General features: G+C 55.0%; 1 protein-coding gene across 1 annotated transcript; it reads left to right on the forward strand.

The window, feature by feature from the left end:
• Positions 1-522: 522 nt before the first annotated feature.
• NMUR1 (neuromedin U receptor 1) lies at positions 523-3,566 on the forward strand. Its single transcript, XM_058031444.1, has 3 exons — positions 523-605; positions 1,072-1,968; positions 3,175-3,566. Exons 2-3 carry the CDS (start codon positions 1,074-1,076, stop codon positions 3,564-3,566), a joined length of 1,287 nt encoding a protein of 428 aa, XP_057887427.1. The 5' UTR covers positions 523-605; positions 1,072-1,073.
• Positions 3,567-17,586: the final 14,020 nt, after the last annotated feature.

A 17,586-nucleotide genomic window follows, 5' to 3' on the forward strand; every position in this document is an offset into this window, starting at 1 on the left:
GACCCAGGGATGGCGCATCTGGAAGTCGGAGACCTCGGGAAGCCGCTGGGTCCACCCGCACGTCCCCGGGATGAGCCCGGACAAGCGGGCGCTGCACAGGCTCCCGTGCCGGGGCCGATCGATGCTTCACTCACCAGCGAGGCCACGCCGATGACAAATGCCGGCGTTGTGACGGCTGCCGGAGGGGCAGGAGACGTCTGTGCCGCCCTCCCCTGGGACTCTCAGAGTCGATGGAGTTTATTACCTTAACGTTATTTCCTCTCTCTGAAGGGCAGCTTTTGGGCAGTGCTGCCTTGCAGATAAGGAGCCAGCCCCTGGCAGGGGCAGGGTGTCGGCACCGCGATTTCTTTGGCCAGCGGTGGGAAGGGAACCCCTGGCACAGCCCCCAGGCTCTCAGCTGACAGCGGACCAGAGGCAGAAGGTGGATACGGGCAGGCGGCTTCTCCTAGCTGAGCTCCGAGGGGAAAGCAGCGGCAGGATTTCGTTTGCCTGCCTCTTAAGGCAGTGAAGTCTCCATCCCCTCCCACGTTCCCTCCCCAGCCCTGACCCTGTCCGGCGCAGGGGTGGTGGGACCTCAGCGTTCATCTGGAGTTTCCCAACTAGCCGTAAGTCTTTATCATGTTGGAAAATCAATTTTCCCTCTGGCTGTTTTATTGGTTGCCCTGCCAGCCCTTCTACATATCCGGTAGAATTGCTGCCAGGAGAGATTTTTGGGGCTGTATGCCGCTCTGCTTACAGAGCAGGCAAAGAGTGCCTGCTGGCACAAAGAATGCCCTGCTGGCATTCCCCTGATAGGGCAATGGGGCTGAGTGGACTGGGGAGCTGCCAGGGGTGGTTTTGGATGGGAAATGGGGCAGGAAGCACTTGGGAAGCCTGAGGGAGTTCAGGTGGAGGTTTTGTGTGGTTTTGCAAAGGAAAGGCGGTGTCTGGGGCAGGATGGGTGCGGGAGTGCAGAGCCCTGGTGATCAGCAGAATCCCAGCACCCTGGCACCAGTGGGGAGAGGGACAATGGGAGCAGGGGGAGCAGAGAAGTTGGGAAAGCATCCCACAAACCTCTCCATCTCTCCACAGCCATGAATCCCTATGTCAACTGCTCCAGTTCCGAGTTCCCCCTGCCTCAGCAAGACTTCTCTGTGGAGCCCATCAGCCCTGATCTCAGCAACAGGACTCACCCAGAGACCTTTTTCGACCCTAAGGATGCCAACCTGACAGAGGAGCAGCTGCGGGATAAGTACCTGGGACCTCGACGGTCCAACTTCTTTGTCCCAGTCTGTGTCATTTACCTGCTGATCTTCCTGGTGGGGGCTGTGGGCAACACGCTCACCTGCATCGTCATCCTGCGGCACCGCTTCATGAGGACACCCACCAACTACTACCTGTTCAGCCTGGCCGTGTCTGACCTGCTGGTGCTGCTGCTGGGGATGCCTCTGGAGCTCTATGACATGTGGAGCAATTACCCCTTCCTGCTGGGGGCCAGTGGCTGCTACTTCAAGACGCTGCTCTTCGAGGCCGTCTGCTTCGCCTCCATCCTCAACGTCACGGCCCTGAGCGTGGAGCGCTACATCGCTGTGGTGCACCCGCTCAAAGCCAAGTACGTGGTGACCAGGAACCATGCCAAGAGGGTCATTGTCACCATCTGGGTCTTGTCAGTCATCTGCTCCATCCCCAACACCAGCCTCCATGGGCTGCAGCCTCTCTACGTGCCAGGACGGGGGCGGGTGCCCGATTCAGAGATCTGCACCCTGGTGAAACCACGCTTGACCTACAATCTCATCATCCAGGTCACCACCATCCTCTTCTTCTTCCTGCCCATGGGGACCATCAGTGTCCTCTACCTTCTTATTGGGCTGCAGCTCAAGAAAGAAAAGATGCTGGAAGCCTTGGGAGCCAAGAACGGCAGCAGCCGCAACTGCCACAGCCGCCAGGGGCAGAAGAAGGTCAAGAGGAGGCAGGTCACAAAGATGCTGTGTGAGTCTGGGCAGGGCAGAGCCAGGGACTGCCTCCCAAGGCTGCATTGGGAGGGTGCTGGGGGGAAACTGAGTCATGGGCAGTCCAGAGCACCATGGCTGGGTCATCCCAAAGGAAAGCTGTGGGTTTGGCTTGTGGGGTGCTGGGGCAAAGGCAGATCTGGTGATTCTAGTCCAGCAGTAAGGACTGCCCAGCTCCCTCCAATCTATACTATATCCCCTCCTTGAGGGAAGTGCAGGGTGAGAAAGAGAAAGGAGGTGGGTTGGGATGGGGAAACCCACTCCCCATCCCTCCACCCACACCTCAGATGCTGGTGGCTGTGGTGGGGTTTCCCAGAAGGGCAGCACTTCTGCCCAGCCCCACAGCCTCTGTGACTCTAATGGGACAATGACCCAAGGCTGATTGAAACATCCTCTTTCCCACTGCTCTTCACTCTTGCTCCCTCTCCACCATGGTTCCCAGAGCCCCGGGCCCCTTTCCAGGAGTGGGAGCTGCCTGCCCTTGGGTAGCTCCTCCACACGCTCCCAGTCCCGTGGTGGCACAGCCATGGCAGATTGCCCAGCCCAGTCCAACAGCACGGCCAGGCTGCTTCTCTGCCACCTCCCAGACAAGTGGTGACTCTGCTTTCCAAAGCTCCTGGGCTGAGGACAAAGGGGGACCTGCCCTGCATGCCACAGAGATGCATTGTGGCATGGGTATGGCAGAGGACCCCAGGACTACCTGTACATGTACATACCTACACCCTTTCCTTTCCATCAGCAGAGCTGGGTTACAAAACAAAAAAAAAAGAAAACAAAATCAAAACCAGAGCACAAGGAAAAGTCTCAAATAGCTTGTGCTCCTTGGACTTTGCTGGTGAAGGTGGCAGGTTTCTGGAGGCTGGATGCTAACTGGGGAGTGAGTTCCCCAGCTGGGCTGCATGGCTGTGACAGGCCCAGCTGCCTGCCAGCGGGGAATGGAGAAGTGCAGCACAGAAGCAGCACTGGCAGGAGATGGAGGGAGGAGATCCTGTCCACACCTCCAGCCCTTCCATGACAAGTCCAGAAGGCACTGAGGGGACCTTTCCCCTCTTCTTCTTCTTCTCTCTCGTGCTTCTCTGCTATGGCCAGATCTGAAATGGGGCAGTGCTCGGCCAGGGGCTAGAGATCTCTGTGGGGTTGGCAATCCCCATGCCCCCAGTAACACCAGCTCCTTGTCTCCCCACAGTCGTGCTGGTGGTGGTGTTTGGCATCTGCTGGGCTCCCTTCCACACCGACCGCCTCGTCTGGAGTTCTGTATCCACCTGGACCAGCAGCATGCTCCACATGTTCCAGTACGTCCACATCATCTCGGGCGTCTTCTTCTACCTGAGCTCGGCCGCCAACCCCATCCTGTACAACCTGATGTCCAGCCGCTTCCGGGAGATGTTCCGGGAGGCGCTGTGCCGGCCCGGGCGCCGCCCGCCCTGGGGACACTCGCCCAGCGTCACCCGCACCGCCAGCCGCAGCACCGAGTGCGAGCCCGCGCCCGGCGCGCTGCCCCTCGCCCACGCCGAGGAGCACGAGCTGCAGGACGTGCAGGGCGGCCGGGCCAGCAGGCACGCACTGTCCCTCTGCTGAGGAGTGGGAAGACGGCGACTCTGGGGCCGGCTTTCCTCACTGCTGGCTTCCGTCTGACTGTGGCACTCAGGCTGTGGTGGGGAGCACGGCAGGAGCGAGGGGGGTCCCTGCCTCTCTGTGCTGTCCCACCAGGGACATGCTGGCAGTGACCTCGCTGTGCCCTGGATGCACAGAAATGCATCCTCAGCACCAGGCCTGGGCATCCCTTGTGGTGTGGGGACGCTGACTTCTGTCAGGGATATGTCAGCAGTCCCTAAAAATATTCCATCCCTCCTGGCCCAGTGGGGTGAACCCACAGGTACTGGAGATGGGGGCTTAGGCATTCCAGGCTGTTTTGGGACACAGGGATGGATGGGTGCCCCCGGAGGTGCCTGCACCTGGCCAGAGATCCCAGAGGTCTGCATGGGATTGTGGAAAAACCCCATCAATGGGGGAAAAACGGTATGTGGGTGCCTTCTCCCTTGAGGCTCTTCAGAGCTGTCTGGCACCAGTGTAACCCTGATTTTGTGGCACATCTCCTCAGTGGTGCCAGCTGGTGCCTGGCTGCAGGGTGCTGGTACAGCTCCTTGCTCCCAGCCTTTCCATGCCCTGCATTCCCACCCTTTGAGGGCAAGGGAAGGAGCACGGCTGCTCCCTCCAGAGCTGGAGTCCAGGGGGGACAATATGGGACAAAGGGGTCTCCAGGCTGTCTGTAGTGCCAAGGCAGAGCTCCATAACTGTCTGTGTCACATGAATATGCTCCCCTCTCCCCTCTCTGACCAGCACGTGCTGGGTGCCAATCTCTTCTTCCTCTGCCCACTGTGGTCACCTGAACTTGTGGGGAATGTGGGGAGCCTTCCTCCATCCCTGCCCTGCATGGGCTGAGCCTCACTGAGAATTAAAAAAGCCACTGGCCTGATTTGTGCCCTGCTTGTGTCCCTGAGCACCCAGCTGTGGTCCCAGCATGGGACTGAGCCCAGGCCATGCTCCTGGGCAGGGTGGTGGGTGAGCCATGTGCAGGGTGATGGACACCAGGGCTGCTTCACCCCATCTCCCTGGGGCTCTGCTGGGTCTGCAGGTCCAGGGACACTGAGGGCATGGCAGGGAGGGCACAAATGGGATACCTGCACCCTTCCTGGGCTCTCAGCTGAGCTGGGGCTGGGGCCTGTGCAGAGGGACAGCTGCCTCTGGAGCCGTGGCCATCAGTCCTTGCCCAGACACTCGGATTGGGAAATGTCACGAAAATGCCAGGGAGCGTGGGCTGGCTGGTCATGCTCCCCAGGCTGGAAGGACCCATTGATTTCCTGCCTGAGATCAATGCTGCTGCCTTCCCTGTGCACACCAGCTCCTGCAGGATGAAATATTGAGGATCTGAAATGGGAGCTGAGGGACCACCCAAGCAGTTTGAGCTCTTGTTGTGCACTACCTGCTCAACCCCAACTCCCTCACAGCCAGCTCTGGAGGCTCCCCTGGCTCAACATCACATGGCCATGCCTCTGGTCAGCATGGACTTGCCTGGGGCTTGCTTGAGCAGAAACAGTGGATGGGCAAGCCCAGGCAGAGCAGTGCCAGCTACTGCTCTGCTTCCAGCCCCTCCTAAGCACATTGCATGGGACCACAGCTGAGAAGAGGCAGGGTCTGGGGCTTGCACACTCCCTCCTGCCCCCAGCTACCCAGTGCCTAGTTCAGAGGCAGTGCAGCTGGCTTCCCCTGCTCCCCATCCCACAGCCAGGTCTGCCATGGCAAAGCCCTTCCTTGGCCTTTGAGGGGTCCTGGTGGGTGCTGCAGGGTGAGGGTGGGTGTTGGGCTGCAGTAACTTCATGTTTCAGGGTCCTGCTGACTGCTTGCAGCCTCTGGAGGAGGTCAGTGTGACCGAGGGCACTGAGATCTGTCTGTTTCATCCTCTGTCTCTCTCCTGTTGGTGATGGTCCTGGCAGGGCACAGCACCCTGGCAGCCCTGTGGGGCCCCTGTGGCTGCTGCGTGGGTGGATGTGACTGATGCCTCCTTGATGGCCATTACTGCCCTGTCTCCCTTCACCCAGCTGCTTCCTCAGCCACACATCTCCAGGGAATGGCTTTTTAATAGGCAGTCAATAGTATTTTATAACACAGTGACAGACGCCCGTGTGGAGTTTTGGGTCCCTTGTGCTGCACGAGGGCAAATTTGTCCTGCTGTCCCTGAGCAGGCAGGCTGTGCAGGGATACAGCTGCAGCTCCAGTGCCTTGGCCAGTGTCAGACTGTGTCAGAGTGTGTGTTCCCAGGGCTTTTCTACAGGATCCTTGGTTGTGGCACACCTGGGATGGGGTCCAGAGCAGCCACAAAGGTGAGGCACTGCCTTGGCCTTTACCCAGCCTTGTGTTCCCAGCTGCCAGAACCTGGCACTCCCCACCCTCCTTGGTGACCCCAAATTCAGACATCTCCTGACCTGGGACTCCCCATCCTCCTTGGTGTCCCCAAATTCTCCTCTCTGAGACACACAAGGGGAATACGCAGTCCAAGCCCTGATATATTGGGTGGTGGTGCCCCACCATGCACTCCACGTGCACAGCTGGGCCAGAATCACCCTGCAAAGCATCCCAAACCTTGTCAGACATGTAGCTGCAGCATGGCTGGTGGCAATTCCTGGGTGGAGATGTATTTGCTCCCCTGGCTGGGTTTTGATGACTTCCTGGGTACCAATGCCAGCCGGGCTCTCAAGAGATGCTGGACTCAAAGGCTGCTGGGCAAGTCCTTTAATCCTGTAATTAATGAATGCATGAAACCTAATAAAGAAGGAACTGATCTCCTCAGGGAGGATGGTTTCATGAAGAGCATTTTACACCTCTCCACCACTGGGAAGGCAGTGGTTGAGGACTCCTTCCTGCCTCAGGCTCACTGCAGCCCCCAAGAAGGGAATTATGGAGCTTCAAGAACGATGCTCCCCACTGCCCTGAGCCCTCAGGGCCAGCCTGACCCTGCCACCTTCCCAGTATAAATGAGAGGGATTATCCCTCCCAGGGAGGTGATTTAGAAGCAAAGGGCCCTGTGGGATGGGGAAGGCAAGGATGGGCAAGCTGTTCCCACTGCTCCCACCCCTGTAACTGGCCTGGGGGAGTGACTGGTGCTTCAGGATGGCTGGGCAGAAGGGGCATTCCAAAACACTGCCTGGGAGTCCAGTAAATATTTCAGAGCCCAAGGGACCCCAGATGGACCAGAGTAGAGGTAAATTGAGGGGCCAGGAGATGCAGGGAGTGTGTGCATGCCATTGCTCTGTGTCTTTGCTCAGAGCAGGGAGAAGCATCTCTCTGTCCCTGCAATACGGAGCACGTGGTCAGGTTGGGCTCCATGCCACCATCTCCTCTCCAAACACTTTGCTTCTGAAGAGCTGTTCCCCAAAACTTGTCCATCTGTCCTCCCAGACTTGCAGCAGCTTCTGTCCCACTGCCAGCTGCTGCCCAATCACCTGCTCCTGGAGCAGGAGCCCTCCTGCCCCCCGTGCCAGCTCAGCTCCCAGAGCTGTTCCCCCCATGCTGCTGCATGCCCTGAGTGACACCGTGTCTCCAGAGCTCCCAGGGAAAAGATTTATCACCAGAGCTTTGGGGATTAAAAAGCAATTAATCTATGAGGCTGCCCCAGCCTTGTAAGGCTTTTTTTTCGTGCTGTGATTATTTGCAACAAGCATGGGGTGGGATTTTTTTCCTTTGCAGAGCCAAACTCAAGTTTTACAGCAATTGCCTTGTATATTTGTAGCCGTGATAAATGGCTCCAGAGTGTGCCAGCGGATTTTTTGCTGCCCCTTTTCAAGGGAAAATGGTTTCAAGGGAAGAGTTGTTTTTCCTTTCCTTCACATAGCCATGGGATGGGGAAAACTACTGCAGTGTGAGTTTGGCAAAGCCCTTGTGAGCCTGGGAATGAGCAGTCCTTGTCTAGGGCTGGGCAGGGGGGCAGGTTTGGGCTGCCCAGCCATGGATGAAGCACAGCAGCCTCTCCCAGCAAGATCCCAGCCTTTGTTAGGGGAGGAGGGAAGCAGGAAAATGTAGATGTCAGGAAATTGTGCTGGGTTTGAGCTTAGGCTGTTTTTTGAACCATATTTCATTTGTTCCCCTTATTCCAGGCTGGTGGTGGTGGTGAAAAGCCAACACATAGTGCCTGCAGATGGTGATGGGCAGCACGAGATGGGCAGGGACACAAACAGACAGCAAGAAATCACAGAATCATGGAGTAGTTCAGGTTGGGAGGGACCTCTGAATGTTTTTTAGTTCAGCCCCTGGTGTGTATATATAGAATTTGATTCTGCTCCTCGGGGACACCTTTGGGCTCAGTTTTTAGGCCCAGATCAGAGGCAGCCCCTCTTCCTGGCTGGCTCCTCAGTGGGTTCTCACAGCAATCTCTCAGCTCCCAGGCAGGCCCTGCAGGAGGCTGGGCAGGGCAGGGAGGGGAGCACAGCCCAGCCCAGGGCCCTGCAGGAGCTCAGGTGCAGCTCTGGGAGCTCAGGCTGGCTCCGCAGTGCTGCACTGGGGCTGCCACCTGCACCAGGGACCGTGTCCTCCATGTCACAGCAAACCCAAGAGCCCTGCAGGGGTGAGGCCACGGGCAGGGAGGTGATGGGGCCCTTGCACCCCACCTCTCTTGGGGCACACGGGGTGGGAAACACCAGAGCCAGAGGGACAAAGGGCATCTCTGAGAAGTGAAGGACTGTGTTTGGTCCTGTGTAAGAAACCCCACTGGATTTTCCACCCGCCAGTCCTGCTGGCAGGGCGAGGGGAAGGGCACTGTGCATGGCACCACTGCCCTTCCCACAGGCCAGCAGGGACAATTAAAGCCACTGGGCACCTTCACAGTGGGCAGGGTTAAAACCCCACCTCATTGGGTTAGAAGAGAGAGAGGGATTAGCCCACATCTTCTCCTGTAGCAACTGTGGTTGCTAAAGATGGCAGGATTTATGTCAGAGAAGCCTGTGTGATGCTTAATTTTGTTCATGGGGACACTTTGGTTAAAAAATGAAAGTGAGGAAAGATAATTAGCCTGGCAGTAAGTGGAGTGAAGCCGGCTGGATGGCTGAGCTCTGGGGCAAGGGGCGCTGCTCACAGCTGGCTGGGAGTGCTGGCAGGACTGAGGGATTGGGCTCAGGGCACTGACCCTCAGGACAGCAGTCTGCAAGGGCTTTCCTACAGCCCCACAGGCCGTGCTCAGGGCCCCAGCACACACAGCCCAGGGGCTGCCTGGTGCCCTGGCTGGGATGTGGTGGATGAGGGGGCATCAGCCCTCCAGCTCTCATTGGGGTGCAGCAAATTCCAGAGTGAAGAGGAAGGCTGGGAAGGCCAGACTGGAAAAAGTTAGCTTTTATCTGGTGTTCTGTATATTCAGGACCAGTGAAAGTGGTCCCTGACCAGTCCCTGTTGTCTCTGCCCAGGCTTCTGAGGGCAAGGTTGTATTACCTCAAGGGGAAATGCCTCCTTATGAACCTTGTGCTTTTCTATAAGGTCAGATCCTCTTCAAATATGGTTCTGAGTGTGTTTACTTCTGCAAAGGACTCCTCTGTGTTACAGCCAGGCAGGGAACAGCAGCCCCTCCTGGCTCCTGCACTGCTGCATGCCCAGATGGCATTGCCCTCCCTCCTGGCACTCAGCAGTGCTTGGGCTGAGTCTCTCCAAAGTAAGTTTGAATGAAAACAAGTAAAACCCAAGGTATGGACCCAGGCTCAGGGTAGGCTCCAGCTGTCTCTGCTGCAATGTTATTGCAGTGGCAGACTTTAATTACGTGGGTTTATCACTCTTTGTGCTTATCAGGGCAGCCAGGGCGAGTTTGTCTTCTCAGCTCAGGACTATTTAATGTGGCACATTGGAGAAAGCTGTCTGAGACGACTGGGAGGCCAAACTCATCTTTCTTGTTATCTTTCCTGGGCGGGTGGAGTGACTGTGTCACATTAATGACCATCTCACATTGAGGATGCTGAGACTGAGCCTGAGACATCCCCTCTTGCCCACCCCGGAGCCTGCACCAGGTACAGGATGGCTCCAGCTGGCCCTGGGGCTGCCAGCCAGGTCAAAAGCTGTATTTCACACAGCAATCAGCCTGGGGCTGCAGGATGGGAGCACACAGGTTCCCAGCAGGTATTTGGCAGAGACTGATGGACTGGCTCTCCAAGATTGTCTCCATGCCCTGGCAGTGCCTCAGGGCCAAGAGCTGCCAACAGGTGGCAGAAAATGGAGACACAGACATAGATCTGTTTGTCCTCAGTTCCTGTGCCTGGCCTCTTCCAGGACAGCTGATAAAAAATCCTTGCTGCCTGAGACCTGCTTGTATGAGCTTGCAGAGAAGCTCAGCAGCACTGTCCTCCTTCATCCCCAGGCAGGGAATGTTCCTTGGAGGGGGAATCCCTGAGGGGCTCCCATGTGTCCTCTTGCATGGCAGCAGCCTCAGCACACACAGGGCTGTCCCCTCTCCAGACAGACCTGACTGTGGCAGGCACCTGCTTTTCAGTGTCCTGCTTGCAGGGAGAAGCACGAGCCCTGAGCCCATTTCTCCCTTCCTGGCATTTCCAACCACCCCCATGACCCCATCCCCATCTCCATCCTCATCCCCATCCTATCCCCATCCCCATCCCATCCTATCCCCATTCCCATGACCCCATCCCCATCCCATTCCCCCTCCTTGTCCATCTCTGGCCCAAAGCACCCCCTCCCCTGCACACCAACCCCTCCAGCACTTGGCTCATTTAATTCCTTTTAATTTCTCATCCCTTGCTCAGAGCAGCTGGGGCCAATTTGCTGCTGCTGTCACCAGAAAGAAATCAAGTTAATGACAAGAAAGACATGATAATTTAGGAGACCCATCAAGCCTCAGTGCTGTATTAATAAGGAGCAGGAGGATATTGCTGCTGCCTGCTCTGCTCTTATCTCCCACACCTCCAGCCCCAAGCCATCCTGGGAGCCAGCCAGCAATGCCAGGCTCAGGATGACTTTTTTGCCCCTCTGGTGTTTTCCAGAGATTTCTGCTCTGGCTAAAGGAAGATCCACATCTCTCTACAGCTCTTCACTTCTCCAAACTTATCCTGGCATCAGCTCCAAACCTCTCTGTATTTCAACAACCGCCCTGCACAGATGGAAAAGCAAATGGCTGGAGCTGGGTTTGGTTCCTATTTTTCCGTGGCAATCCCGGCCGACAGGCGGTGAGTCCATCTGGCAGGACCCTGAAACACAGCAGCAAGTGCTGTGCTTCAGCATCATCTGCAAGATGAGGGCTGGGTGAGGACTCCTTCAGCCCTTCCCATGGAGCAAGGGAGATAGATAAGATGCATTTCTACTGATTCAGTCAAGGATGGTTGAATTAGATGTACAGCAGCAAAAAGCTAAAAGAAAGAAAACGCAGTAAGAGGTAATAATAGGGCTGAAAAGCACCCATTTGCACCCAGTGGGGTGGGGTGAGTGTGACAGGAGGATTTAAAGGTTTTTCTCTCTAGTGCGATTTTTGTCTCTGTGCTGATTGTCTCTGGGCAGACATAGCCAGGAGATATAACAGTTTAACCCTATTTCAAAAGCCAGTGGTTGCAGTAGGAAACCACCTACCCTTGGAACTGAGATTGCTTTGGAGGGTGAGCATCTCCTATCTTATCTTATCTGTGAGCATCTCCTCAGTTGCTGGGAGAAATTCTCTGTCTCCTCTTGCTGCCCCTCCCAGTTCCTGGCCTGCTTCCTTGCCCCAGGAGTTCAACATCTCCCCAGCCCAGCAGCTACAGAGCTGAACAGGTCCTCTGGCCAACACTGGTACAATTTTATTCTGCAGGTGTGGGAGAGGCTGGGGTCAGCAGTGAGGCATCCTCTGCATCATCCATGGTTTTCTCTCCAAACCTCCTAGAAACAGGTTTGGGGGTCTTCAGCCCCATTCAGGATGTCCCAACACTCAGCTTTTCTGTCACAGTGATGATTTTGGTCACTGTGCTCAAGCCAGGAATTGGGAGAACAATTTAAAACAACAGGAGAGACCAGGCCAAGCAATCTGGGATCCTTTTGATTTAATAGCCTGAGGGAGCCAGAGCATCTCCAAGCACAGACATGGTCCCACTGCAGTCCTGCTGTGCTCCAGCTGTGTCCCCTCCCCGCTGCTGAGGGCAGGTCCCCTCCTGTGCTGCAGCACCAGAGGGGATGATTCATTCTGACCTGTGGCCTGAGCTCACAGGTCACCCCACAGCAGCTGCCTTTGGTACCTGGGACACTCATGAGTGTGCTGTGGCCAGAGGGCACTGTTGGCATCCTCAGGACCTTCTGCTCTAATTGTCCCCCCTCCAAGAGGCTGCTCTGTGCCCTGCAAAAGCAGGCTTATCCCACAAGAGAAGGATTTAAATTTTTTTTCCCAGAAAACCTTAAGGCATTTTGCTGTGAGCCCCAGGTAGCTGCTGCACCTCTGACACCCCCTGTTCACTGCCTTCACCCCAGACCAGTGGTGGCAGGAGCAGGATCTCCTTTCTGCAGGTGAGAGCAGCAGAGGTCAAAAGATGGATCCTGATTTTGTGCCCCTTTGGTCTGAGGCACTGGGCAAAAGAGAGGTGGCTCAGTATGAGTGAGCAAAGTGTGACTATTCCTGCTCGGTGCATTTCTGCACCCTCCAGTCATTTCTGTGCTAAATGCACCTTTCAGTACCAAGAGGGTTGAAGCTCAGGCTGCACAAACCCTGCAGTCATGACACAGTGTGGTGGGGCCAAAGAAAACCCATTAAAACAGAGAAATCTGGCACCATTGTGGCTGGAAATGTTTGGACTTTCCCTTAAATTTCCCATTTTTCTTCTGGACCTTTCTCCCAGTGAGATCTCCTTTTGCAAACAGGTTTGCTCCCTCCCAGGCTGTGGCTCATCCACTTGGGATCTTTTATCACCTTCAGGGTCTGGAGGAGGCTGGCCCTGCAGCAGGAATCACTTTGTGTGGAGCAGCTCAGTTTCCCTGGGAGTGATACCCAGAGCAGGGTGAGATCAGGCTCAGGATGAGCCCCCAGCCGGTGGCAGGGCCAGTTTGGGCACTCCCCAGCCCAAAGGCACAGGGTGATGCCACCTGCACCAATTTCAGCAGGTTTAGGCACGAGGCTGTGCGGCTCCAGCCCAGAGGGTGCAGGGTTTGGCACCCATAGTGGGGAGGATTCATTCTGCTCCTGAAAATGGGTGCAGAGCAAGCCCTGCTCCACAGCACAGCCCCCAAGCTCTGCCCATCACTGCACAGGCACATCCCAAAGCCTCAGAGCAAAGGACTGTGGAGACAGCAATGTGTTCCCTTGCCCTCACAGCATCCTCAGGAAATGCTTCTTTCCTAATAACCCAGCAACAATCCCTTACTGAGGCTGCTGTACACACTTATGTACCAACATAACTGTGTATTGTCAGTCTCAGAGAGGCTTTTCTAGAGGAAATGCAGCAGCTCAGCCAGCCAGGGCTGCCTCACCTGGGCAGGTGGGACACTGGGAGCACCAGTGCTCCTTCTCCCCAGGCTCAGCTGTATCCAAGCACCAGAGGCACCTTCTTCCTCATCCCTGAGGCTGTAAAAAAGCACCTTCCCTTCTTTCTTTCTTTCTTTCCAGACTTATTTTTCTTAAGACTCTGTAAAGAAATATACTTAGAGAGGTTCAATTTCAAGCCATGAATCAAATGTCTGGGAGAATTGCAACCTCACGAAAATAAATCAAGCTACAAACAGTGCTCAGAGGTTATTTACCCCACTGACAATGACTGTAAAATCCACTTTTTCCAGTCGGCAGTGTACCCAGGGAGCCCGCCCTCCCAGACAAGGCAGGAGGTGCCAACTACTTGTAAATTATATTCCTGGACCTTTTATTGGGCAGATGCTGCATTATTGGACTATGGCACAGGGCAGAGAAAGTAATGAAGGCAAATGGAGCAGAGCCACCAGAAAAACAAATCAAATAAGGATTTGACAGCATGATCTGTACTTGGATTTGCTCAGAGAAAATTGCAAGTGCTTTTGGTTTTCATGCTGCAGGTCAGGAAGGGCTGTGTGGGCTCCCCTTATCCTTGGGCAGGGGGTTGTTGACACGGGTTGGAGAGCTTAGGTGGAAATTTTGCCTCTGGTGGCTTTTTAGGCCATGTCTGTGTCCCTGAGGTGGCTGCAGGTGGGGAAACCCAGCGTGCCATGGCTGGAGGGACAATGCCTCGATCCTGGGGAGGTGGAGAAGAACTCAGCAGAGGATGGTCTTGAGAAGGGTTGCTCTCCTTGTGATGCTGCAGGTCCTTCCTTCCTCCATCCTCTATAAATGGCCCTCGAGCATCCCCCCTGTCCACGGGACATGGGATTCCTGGCCTGTGCTGGGCTCTGAGGTCCCTGCAGGTGGGAGGCAGTGCAGCCTCCATCCTTCACTGGTGACGCCTCCCTGGGGAAGGGCACTGCACCCACCAGCACAGCACGTTCTGAGGGCTGACTCTGCCTCTCCCAGCAAATCAGCCTCTCCAGCTTGGAGCAGTGCTCACTCAGCTCACTTTCATGTGCTTAGTGCCAGGCAATGTGTAGGCTCTGCCCTGTGCTCCACATCATGTGCATAATAAACAGGCTAAAGCAGACGGCCAATTACCGGGACTGGAGAGCCCGGCAGGAGGCGGGCAGACGTTCTCTGCCTTTGCCATGGCTTGTTATCAAAGGCTTGTACTGCTCAGATTCATCTTCCTGATCCCATGGCTGACAACACCCCGGAGCTGTGCTGGGGGCAGCACTGATGCTCAGACTCCCCTCCCACTGCCGTGGCCGGGACATTTCCCTGGGGTAGGGGCTGCCCCCTCCTCCATGGTCCTTCTGGCCCTTCCCTGCTCCCTGGGATGACTCTCACTCCTGAGGCTGGCACGGCACTAATTCAGTCCCTGAGGTTTCTCACTGTTGCTCCCATCCCATGTAACTCTGGTGCTCCTCAGGAGCAGCTCGTGCCCCTTCCCAGCCATGATACAAGTGATTATTAATGCATTAGTGTTGGGCTGCTGAACCATAATGTCTTTATAGTCAATAGCATTAAGCATTTAATTACCCAGCGGGATGAATCGATGGGCTGCTTTCTTTGCTCTACAATTAAAACTGAGCAGGAGAGATGCAGTGCAATTCTCAGTGTAATTTTCAGTCTGCTTTAAACTTCCTCTGCCTTTTTGTACACAGGGAGATGAGCTGATGGCTTGCACAGGATGGGAAGGAGAGGACTTTTCCCCAAGAAACCATGTTCTTGCCTCCCTCCCAGGATGCAGACATCATGATCACAGCTTGCCCAGCTAAATGAGACACCACTGGATCATTCAGGACTAGGTTTTTCAGGTCTGAGGCACCAGCAGTGGGGAAATTATTGCTCTGAGTCTTATTTTTAACTTGGTAATAGGAAGTTTCAAAGCAATGGTTTCATCTCACATCCTGCAAGTGGGAATTTCTGTGGTGAGAGCTGGTAAGTGAAACAGCCCAGTGTGCTGCTGGGATGAGGCACAAACCGTCTCAGAGTGGTCTGGGCTGGAAAAGCACTTTCAGCAATTACTTTTGACCTCCTTTTGATGGAGCTTGCTGCAGGGGGGCAGATGGATGGTGAGATCTGGATGGGCTCAGTCTCCCTGACACCCAAGCTCTGACCTCCCCCAGGCTCATGGGTGCTCTGTACACCTTGACACCTGCCCAGGTCCCTCAGCTCTGCAGGCACAGTCAAGTGCAAAGTAACCCTTCCCAAAAAGCTCAGCCCATGGCTGGACCATGGAACCATGAGAGTCCTTGGGGTGGCTGCTCCCTCCCAGCAGGAAGCTGGGACAGGGCCTTTGCAAATTCCATGGATGAGGCTCAGTGGGCAACTTTAGCTGGGAGAGCACAGGACAGAAGCTCTCAGGGGGAATCATAGAACATTTTCCACTGAGCTTAAGAAGCCAGCCAGCATTTCCCATTGGCACTGATGCCTGTTTCCTAGAGCAGTTTTGGCTCTTGCTCCCTGGCAGAGGCTGGGACATGCTATCCGGGGACATGTGTGTGTTTGTGTGTGGCTCTGCTCTCCCTGATGTTATCTGGCTCTGTTCTGGGGCTAGAGGTGAGCACATGGGGCAGCCCCAGATTCACCATGCCATGCTGCCCACTGCCTTTGCTGAGGATGGCTCCCAAGCAGGGATGAGCTCACCCCCTCACTCAGATACAAACACAAAGATAAACTGATATCACAGAACCTTCTGAGTTGGAAAGGACCCAGAAGAATCATTGAGTTCAATTGTTAAGTGAATGGTCTATATGGGGATCAATCTGGTGCCCTTATATGGGGAGTGAGGAGAGACTCCTGCTTTTCCAGTTTGAACTCAACAAAGATATTCAATTTTTTTCTTTTTTTGATTGAGAAGGGAAGAAAAGGAAAAAAAAATCCCCTGGTTTGGGTTTGTTCCAGGCAGAGCGTCTGCCTTGCACTGGCCTTGTGCCCAGGAGCTGCCGTGAAATGGAAATAGCCCAACACAGGCCTGGGAGCAGAGGGAGCTTCCAGCAGGTAAAATGGGAACAGAGACAAAGCCCCAGGTCACTGCTCCATGGGGCTGTGCCACAGGGCAGATGTGCTGAGCCACAAGAGTGTGCAGATGTTTTACCTGAATGCCTTGACAGCCATCCCTGGAGACCCAGTGCTTGTCTGGATTCTATTCCCTATTGCCCCAGCTTTGGGAGATAAATAGGATGCACAGAAATGCCCATGCAAAGAGGAGCTTCCTCCTCTGGGCTGTCTCCACAGAGGTCCTGGAAAGCCTTTCCAGATGCTGCAGGGCAATGCAGGAAGAGTTGCATGGAAGTGTGATGTGTTCTGGCTGCTGGCCTGGCATTGCTGAACTGGGATCACCTCTAGCTTCCCTCCAGATTGACCTCCCCTGGCTTATAAAGGATTTGCATGCATTGCTTTAAATGCCTGCCCATTCCCATCTCACTGACTTTCTCCACTTGGAGTTTCTCTACTCCAATGGAGAGAGAAAGGTGCTCCCAAGGTCTCCTCTCACCACCCCAATTGCTCCACATTTCCCTGGTTTGTCTTTATCTCACACCTACTGCAAGTCCTCTTCTGGTCCCACTTTTCCCTCACACATCCTTTTTTCCAGGGCTGCACTTGTCGCCTGCTGAGCAGATCCAGAGGGGAGCCCACCTGGCTGGGGGGCTCTGGGTGGCTCTGTGGCCTTGCTGGGGGCTCACAGGGGGACCACACGATCCTGCAGCCAGCTCCAGGCAAGGGGTGTTGGGGAGAGGAACTGCCCTGCCAGAAGGGAAATCTTAGGGGAATTGGCTCCTTCTGGAAATAAACACCTCCTTTTCAGTGTACCAGAAATTATCACTACAGGGAATACTTGGAGGTCATGTGGAGACTAAATCTGCATGGACAAAACTCCCTGTGGGAGTCACCTGTGGGCTTCCTCGTCCATGAACCCCAGGAAATGGCACAGTTATCACCCAGCATCTGCCAGAGTGACAATGGGCATGCTTGGCTCCAGGGCCCATGCCAGTTCCTGCAGCATCCCACCTCAAGAAAGGACACTTCCCAGAGAAGAAATCCCATGCTCTGCCAGGCACTGCTGACTTTCATCTCTGCAGGCCAGCGTGTCCCAAGCTGCTCATTTCAAGGCAGAGGACATGCACTTGTCTGTGACTACTTGAATTAAGTGCCATTTGTCACAGCAAGCCCTGCACCCACTTCATACTCATCATCCTTGAGGACTCTCCTCTTGGCACAGACGGGGATAATTAAGAAAATACTTAATTAGACTGCTACACAGCCCCATCTCATTTTCTGCCCTGCATTAATCAGGGCCTGGGGAACTGTGCAGTTGGGAAGAGAGAGGCCAACCCTGAGTGCTGGTGCTGCTGTGTCACCATCCATCAGCTGTGGTACCTGCTGGCATAGGAGCACCATGGTGGGGTGAGGTGGGCACCAAGAGGAGAAAAGGATCTGCCACTGCAACATGGGGCTGTTCAAGAGGTTTTTGGGAAGCACCCAGACCTGGGATTTGTAAATTTGCTTTTATAGTGGGTTTTGGTGGTTTTTTTGTTTGGTTGGTTTTTTTTGGTTTTTTTTTTTTTTTTTTTGGTTGTTGTT

This window comes from Melospiza georgiana, chromosome 10 (assembly GCF_028018845.1).
Source record: "Melospiza georgiana isolate bMelGeo1 chromosome 10, bMelGeo1.pri, whole genome shotgun sequence".
Classification (NCBI taxonomy): domain Eukaryota; kingdom Metazoa; phylum Chordata; class Aves; order Passeriformes; family Passerellidae; genus Melospiza; species Melospiza georgiana.

Excerpts from the sequence above, each read along its gene's own strand:
- NMUR1 (XM_058031444.1), top strand. The coding sequence starts at position 1,074 with ATGAATCCCTATGTCAACTGCTCCAGTTCCGAGTTCCCCCTGCCTCAG. Across the intron at positions 1,969-3,174 it reads GCAGGTCACAAAGATGCTGT|TCGTGCTGGTGGTGGTGTTT; the intron begins GTGAGTCTGGGC and ends GTCTCCCCACAG.